At 48.7% G+C, this 8388-nt stretch overlaps 1 protein-coding gene across 2 annotated transcripts in view; it reads right to left on the reverse strand.

Annotated features, from left to right (window-relative positions):
* Positions 1-8318, reverse strand: part of TMEM132C (transmembrane protein 132C) — a 300307-nt gene extending 291989 nt beyond the window's left edge. For both annotated transcript variants that reach the window (XM_035016818.1, XM_035016817.1), the window contains exon 1: positions 8046-8318. In XM_035016818.1, coding sequence (XP_034872709.1) covers positions 8046-8130 — 85 coding nt within the window. In that variant the 5' untranslated portion in view covers positions 8131-8318. The remainder of the gene's footprint in view (positions 1-8045) is intronic.
* Positions 8319-8388: the final 70 nt, after the last annotated feature.

The following is an 8388-nucleotide window of genomic DNA, read 5'->3' on the forward strand; positions in this document are numbered from 1 at the left end:
GAGGTTTGGGGGCGGGAGTAGCTTCAAATCATCACGACACTGGAACTCCAAGGTAAGAGCAGAATCAGCCTTCAGTTCTGTGTGGGCGGTGGGGGTGGGGGGTTACTGCTTTTCAAGTTCCTTTGTTTATTTTGAGAATAAGAGAATCTTTTACTGCCTCAAAGAGCTGCTAATGGACCACCATAAGCCAAAGCGGGTAGAGTCAGATCCACATGTCTACGCATCTGAGTCCACAGAGACTCACAGATGTCTACGCATCTGAGTCCACAGAGACGGCAAGGAAACATGGCGGAAAGCAGACATTATAATTAAGGGGCCAGAGGGGTGCCCTGAACAAGACAGATGAAAAGTCAGTGGCAGAGGGGCGCCTCAAGTGGCTCAGTCGTTAAGCGTCTGCCTTCGGCTCAGGTCATGGTCCCAGGGTCCTGGGATCGAGCCCCGCATCGGGCTCCCTGCTCAGCGGGAAGCCTGCTTCTCCCTCTCCCGCTCCCCCTGCTTGTGCTCCCTCTCTCGCTGTGTCTCTGTCAAATAAATAAAATCTTAAAAAAAAAAAAAAAAAGTCAGTGGCAGAGTTGGGTGAAAAAAGTAACCTAGGAAAGACGGGACAGCTGCTCTGGATGGTCCAGATGGCTCTGCGATCCCAGGGAAGGGCTGCCTCCCGAGTATTATGAAACTAAGCCAGGAGGAGTTAGGTCTAAGCTGCGTTTAAGCACAAAGTACATCAAGGGATCTCTCAGAATACAAGCAACCACCGGCTCTCTGTTTAGGTTGATAATAAATGATGCCCTCACACTTGACCAGATTTTCCTATTCCCTGATATTGTCAAGTCCAACGTGGTTCTTCTTCTTTCTTTTACATGATGCCCAGTTATTTAAAAAGTATCCATGTGTAGTTTCTATTGGGTCATATTATGTGATTCTTCTTCTCCATGGCTTTGATAAGTAGGCATATAAGAATAGCTATGAGTTATTGAACTTTTTCTATGTGCCTAATCTTACCATGTGTAATAGGCAGAATGGTGGCCACTAAGAGATATGTCCACTTAGAACCTGTGAACGTGACCAGATTTGGAAAATGGGTCTTTTCAGGTGTAAGTCAGTCAAAGATCTCAGGACATCACCCTGGGTTGGGGGGGTGGGGGCCCAAGTCAGTGACAGGTGTCCTTCTAAGGCAGAAGGGAAAGGGCAGGCAGAGAAAGCTATGTGAGGCTGGGGGCAGAGACTAGAGACATACACCTGCTGCCAGGGAGCACCAGGAGTTAAGGGAGTTGAAAGAACAAAGAAGGAGCCTCCCCCAGAGTCTTCAGAGAAGGCACCGCCCTGCTCACATTTGAGTCCTGACTTCTGGCTCCAGAACTGAGAGAATAAGTTTCTGTTGTATCGAGCTGCCCAGTCTGTGGTCATTCGTGACAGCAGCCTCAAGATACTAACCCCCAGTGCTAAGGGTCTCCTGTCCAGCTCTTCAAGCAACATTCTCAATAATCCTACGAAGTGGGTATTATTATCTCCACTTAATAAAACTGAGGCTGGATGGACAGTTGTTGATTTTGCACCCAGCACCATCCCACCATCTTTTGTTAACAGCTCTTCAGTTTTTCTCTGGAGGAAATGCCCTTTTGCCTTGAATACAAAATGGTAGAAACGCCCATCAGACTGCCTTAACCTTTTCTAGACAGAGATGGGCCTAGGCAACCCGTTCTCGTTCCTGGATACACCGTAGAGTCACCAGAAGAGCTCCTAAACGGTAAAAATGATCAACCTTGCCTCTCTGCCCACTTCTTGTCATACACTAGCAAAGATCGGATTCAATCAGCTTGGGGTGGGGCCTGGGGGGTTGGCATTTTTAAAAGCTTCCCACGTGATTCTAAGGTTCAGCCAGGGTTCTGGGCTTCTTTCTCCCTAGAATCTAAAACAGGAGCATAGAGATAAAAGCTAATAAAATGGTTGGAGCACCCTGAATCAAGCCATCAATTATAACAACAGGTACTCTTGAACAGGCACATTCTGACCCCTAGGAAGCCTGGTCTTTTACCTTCAGGATCATGAGCTCCAGATCCCTATTTCTCAGGTGGCCCTGATATGTTTCTGCTGCTAACAGAGGTTTCTGACCAATGCATCTAGGGAATGGCAGAAGGAAGGCTCAAATTTAAGCTTCTGCTTCTATGATGCTAAGCCTCCCTAACTAATCCAGAAGTGATAGCTCTGCATGTTGCTGACAAAGTAAAGGGTGCTGAGGGAGAAAGAAAAGGCATTTTATGTTAAGAAAACATGGTCTTCTATATGGAGCCTTTGAACTGCCTCAGCATCCCAGACATTGGCAAGTGTGAGCCTAGCACTCCTCTCATACCACTTAATCAGTAAAAAAGAAATGTATACATTGCAGAAGACAAGGAATCAGTCACTCTGGGAGAGTATCTAGAACCATTGTCCTGTAAATTTTGCTAATTCAGACTTGGCTGGGTTGTATTTCACCTTTGTTCTCTCCTTAAAGGCAGTTAACTTCTAAATCCCTAAGGTGTTTAAACGCTTTTGTTCAGCTCAGCACACAGGCAGGAGAGAGAACAAAGTCCTGCAGAGAAAACTATTTCAAGGGTATCAGAAGTACCCACCAGGAAACCAAGGCAAGCCAATGAAACATTATTTTTATCCTTCCTCGAAGTATATACAAAAAATTTATAATTAAAAATTCTCTTAGCCATATCTAGGGTGTAAGATACATACACCTGAGAAGGATTATACACAGAGGGGGAAAGTATTAGAGATACACAGTTTTAAGTTTCTTACACAACAAATAAAGCAGCATAACATATTTTGAATGTAGGCTTTGATTAATTAAAGATGTATATTGTAAACCTGAGAGCCATGACTAATACTCAAAGAGGTCTAAAGAGTGAGCGAATATGGAGATAGGATTCATAAAACATATATCCAATATAAAAACATGCAGAAGAAGAAGAAAAAAAGGTAAAGAGCAGGTGTAATATAACAAAAACAAAGAGCAAGGTGGTAGATTTCCACATAAACATATCAATAATTACATTAAATATAAATGGTCTAAACATAATGATTAAAAGACAGAGACTATCAGATTGAATAAACAGGCAAAACCCAACTATACGCAGTCTTCAAACAATACATGAAGGAAAAGCTGACAAAACTTATATGAAAAACTGACCAATGCAAAACTTAGTTGGAGATCTCAACATTCCTCTGGGTAACTGACAGAAGGAAAAAATAAAAAATCAGCAGGAATATGAACTAGCCAAACAACACCGTAAACATTTGAAGAATCCTTGTGACCTTGGGCTCGGCAAATACTTCTTCCATGTGACACAACATTACTAAGAGAAAAATTAATACATCAAGCTTCATTAAAATTAAAACACCTTTGCTCTTCCAAAGACACAGACTGGGAGAAAATCTCTGGTAAACATATATCTGATAAAGGACTCACATCCATAATATATAAAGTAACCTCAAAGATCAATAATGGGAAAATAACAACCAATTAAAAAAATAGGCAGAGATGTGAAAAAGACATTTTACCGAAGAAGACAGAGATGGCAAATAAGCACAAAAAAGAATGTTCAACATCATTAGTTATACAGGTGAAAACTAAAACCTCACAGAAATACCAGTGCCCACCTATCAAAACTGTTAAAATTAAAGAAAAAAAATAGTCACCAGTAAGCAGTGCTGGAGATAAAAATCAACTGGAACTCTTATACCTTGCTGGTGGGAACGCAAAATGTTACTATGCACGGAAAGAGTTTGCAGTCTGATAAAGTTAAGCATACAGTTACCATACCACCTAGCAATCCCAGCTCTAGGCATTTACCCAAAGGAATTAAAAAACTGTGTCCACATGAAAACGGGTTTGTGAATATTTACAGTGACATGTCTCCTTATTACCAAAAGCCAGAAGTAATCCAAATGTCCCTCATCTAGGAAACGAATGAACAAGTGTGACACAGTCATTTGATGGAGTATCGTGCATCATAAAAAGGAACAATCCGCTGTATTGCATATAGGTGAATATTTATTAAATGCACTGTACTAAGCGAAAGGGAGCAGATTCAAAAGCTGCATGCCACAGGATCCCATTTTTATGGAATTATGAAAAAGGTAAAATGACAAGGACAGAAAAGTGATCAGTGGCTGCCAGAGGCTGTGGGGAGGCTACCTACAGGCACAGAAGAATTCTGGGGAGTGATGGAAATGTTCTCTACCTTAACTGTGGTGGTGTTTGCATGACTACATGCATTTGTCAAAACGCACAACTGTACTCAAAAGGGTGAATTTTACTGTATGCAAATTATATCTTAATAAATCTGACTTTAAAAACAAAGTAGATTGCTGTAAAAAAAATTCTATCAATCAGACTCCCCATCTATTCCATTAATTCAGTAATACTCCCTTTCACTCCAATTAATATACCAAAGACTCATTTTTATTAACCTTGCATCTCATGACTATGGATGTATGAAATATCTAATACATGCAGAGGCTTTGTTTTAACCTCTGCTCATGGAGGTGCTAACTACTAATATAATTGAGACTTCTGAGTTCTCTGCCTGACACTAGCCACTCTTGTCATTAAGCTAACAGTGAACAGTCAGATGAAGGAAGAAGAGCCAGAGGCCCAAGTGGCTGGAGGGGGGGCAGCAAGGAGGGAAAGGCAGGTGAATAAACACCCCCCAAGGAGGGACTCCCACATTCAGTTTCAGCGCTGTGTAGTCATAGAAAAAATGCACCAAGGTTGACAGAGCACCCACACTCTTAAGGGAAGTTGGAAATCCTGCTTTATATGTGAATTTCCCCATTTGGGGGAGCCTATTCACTTAAAAAAAAAAAAGTATGGACAAAACAGTGCTTGTCTGTGACTGCAGGTTATGAAGTTTGCAAGCTCAAGTCAAGAGCTGTGGGTATAGAGGAAATAATTAAGACAAGCCCAGAGTCTGGTGGTTGAACAGAATGGCCTCCAAGAAGCTGAAACCACTTCTAAGAAGCTTCAGTGCCGCAGAGAGTCTTAACTTGAGGGACAGGAAGGGACGTGAGGCGCACGGTGTCTACCAAGTGTGTGTGTGTGTGTGTGTGTGTGATCTAAGTGTAGGAAGGAACACATTCTTTGGTGTTAGCGTGCACCCTGCATCACCTCTCCACCCGGACTACCTTCTCCTACTCATGAAACCTGCCATCGTCCCCAAATCCTTTATCAAAAACTCAACATCCCCAAAGATTTGCTTGTTTGTTCTTAATTCGCTTGGTGGCCAATGCTGATCTCAGGTAAAGTGAGGCTGTTTGGGGTCTTAACCTCCTTTATGTGCTTATATGGTTCGTGCAGAATGACCAATGTGCTCAATGACAGGTGTGACCACATCCAGCTTAGGGGTGTTACACAATAGATGGATATGACCCTATGCCTCTAGGTAGCTAGCTCTTCAAAGATCTCCGTAATTCTGAATCTTGAAGCATATCTGGCGCCAATGACTTCAGAATAGGTTGTGGTCCCGTGTGACCTTCCCAGGGGTCCCATATGTGACCAACAACCTTTAGTACACGCTGACAGCATCGCAGCCCACCCAGGCCCTTGCACTGCTCCATATGGGGTCAATACCTCAACCTCTAACTGAAGGGTACTTCACCTCACCTACCCAAGTCTTAAATCTTAGGTCTTAAATCTTACATCTTTCAATGCCCTGGCTATTTATAGAACCTCCCAGGAACAATGACTCCACTCCAAGCCCTGAAGAATTGCAAAACCTTAAATCCAACAGTTGAGAATAAACATACAATTGATACTAAAAATTGATTAGTGGTTTTGAGGATTCTAGAAATCAGCACTTAAATCCTTGGGCAGGAAGAGTCAGAGATGGCTTTTTTTTTTTTCTTAAAGACAGCACAAATTTAAATGAGGGTCAAGAAACTTTCCTCTCTATAAGAAATCTCACGGCGCATACATTTTCTTGGAGGAATCAGAGGAGAAATGCAGTGCTGGTTTTGGTCATGGGAAACAATGAAAAATATTTGGCAGAGGATGAGTTGGGGACCACAGGCCCCCAAACCACGTGCTGAAAATTGTCAGGCCAAAGCAAGGAGAGGAAACTCAAGGTTGCACTAAGCCAGGGAGGGGTGGCTTTGGGGTAGGGGTGGGACATCTCCATCCCTACAATCTTCATCACCCCCAACCTCTGCTGTGTAAATAGCATCTTTAAAACAAAATTCCCAGTTCCACTTTCCAACCAAATTGCTGCCCCTAGCCTCTTCTACCTGGACATTTGTAATGGCTACTCTTCTAAATTACAGCTAAAATCCTCTAGGTAGAAAAAAAGAGAGAGACAGAGAGAGAGTAATTTAATTAAGAGAAGCCCATAACTTACTCTAAAAGGGACATTCAACATTCAGAGTTCTCACCTGATTAAATCCTCCCCAGGTGGGGAGAAAACTTGATCAGGGACTCTCACCCCTTGCTCGCTTTAAAATGACACCACCTTCCTCTACAAAGCCCTTTCCATCCAAAAGTCGCTGGGAAGTATTTGGGGGAAGGGATATATATATATATATATATATATATTTTTTTTTTTTAATGGCCACTTCACATTTTGGGAAACTGAGTCTTACAAATGATAGAACGCAGAGCTAACAGTAGAATTAAAGCATCAGATGCTGCATGTTTGTTCTTTCAGTTCAGCTCTAAACCAAAGTGTCTCCATCTCTTCAAGAGCGCACGCGCTCTCTCTCTCTCTCTCTCTCTCTCTCTCTCCCTCTCGGGTCTACCTGGAGCTCTCCGGAGAAAGAACACTATTTCAAACAGCGATTTTTGTCCAGCTGGTGTGCCTGAGAACCTGCAGCCTCAAGGAAAGCCGATTTCTCCTGGATTTCGGGCGCTGCGTAAGGACTTTTAAAAAGCGAATGCCACTTTTTAACCTCAAATGGCAACTTGTCTCTCCCTACGCATTTGCAGCCCAGCCGCAGAGCTTCGGGCGGGAGAGATCTCGCCGGGATTCTCCGCGGGCTGGACTTAGCGCAAAGGCGCAGGGACGCCTGTGTCCCCGCCGTCTCACCCAGGGACCTGGGACCCCCGCCCCGCGCGGCAGCAAAGCGTGTCTCTGCTTTTCCGCGCCCGGCCGGGCCGCCGGGACTCCGCACCGCCGTGTGCGCGCCGCCGGCCCCGCCTGCCCGCGGCCCCGGCGCCCGAGCCCCACCGAGCCCCGCCGGGAAGGGCGCTTCCGGGCCCGGGGCCCGCGCCCCGCTCCCCGCGCCGCTCCCGCCCGCGGCCCCGGCGCACACACCCACGACCGCCACAGCAGTAGCGGCGGCGACCCTCCGTGAGCCCTCTGCGCGCCGGCGGTCGCTCCTGCAGCTCCGCCAGCCCAGGCAGGGTCGTGGTCGTCCCCACTGCCGAGATGGGGAGACTGGGGCGCGCGGCCTCCCGGGACCGCACGGCCGGGAAGCCCAGGGCCCGGGCCGCCACCGCGCGCACCACCTTTCCGCACGGCCCCGGCACCCCGGACCCCAGCCGGGCTCCGGCGGGGCCCCCGCGAGCTGCGCTGAGAGCTCACGTTCCGCCGGGGGCCACGGTGGCTTCTCGGGACCCCACGGCGGGGGCGCACACCCGGTCTGCCCTCCTGGATCTCCGGTGCCAGTCTGACCGACCCGGGGACTGGGGGCGCAGAGCTGGGAGGAAAGGGGGCAAAGAAGCCGGCTCCCCCAATCCACACTGTGACTGCTGGGTTGGGTCCGCACGGAACTCGGGCGCGGGGTACACAGTGTCCCCCCAGCCACGCCCCCCCAGTCCGGGAAAGCACCCCGAAGCCGGAGGTATCCGACCAGCCGAATGTGCCGAGATCCCACGTACGCGGCGCCCAGCTGGGTCCTCCCGGCTGGGAAAGGCCTCTCCGCGCCCGGCACAGGCGCTCCCGGCGGGACCAGCGCCCTCGCCCAGGTTCCCGCGACACCCCCGCCTTCCGGCTCCCCCCGCCCCGGCTCATCCCGACCGGGGAACTTCCCGAGCGCCGGCGAGACAGACGCCCGCCCTGCCTTACCTTTGCCCAGCAGCGCGCCCAGCACCAGGCTCAGCGCCCCGCACAGCGGCGCCACCGGCCCGGGGGCCGCGCCCTCGGAGCGCATCCTGCGTCCCGGCAGCTCAGGCCGCCCTCCGCCCGCCCGGGGCGCAGCGCCGGCCCGCGGTTCCCGCCGGCTGTCCCATGCCCCGGGGCTACCCCCGGCTGCGAGTCGGCCGGCCCGGCTGCGGACCCGGTGGTCTCGCCTGCCCCCGCCGTGGCGCCGCGGCGGCTCCGGATCCCGCGGCAGCGCGCGCTCTGGCCAGGACAACTTTTCTCCAGCCGCCGGCGCCGCAGCCGCCGCCCGCCCCGCCCACCCCCGGGC

This window comes from Mirounga leonina, unplaced genomic scaffold (assembly GCF_011800145.1).
Source record: "Mirounga leonina isolate KUSES-001 unplaced genomic scaffold, KU_Mleo_1.0 Mir_171, whole genome shotgun sequence".
In the NCBI taxonomy this organism is placed as follows: domain Eukaryota; kingdom Metazoa; phylum Chordata; class Mammalia; order Carnivora; family Phocidae; genus Mirounga; species Mirounga leonina.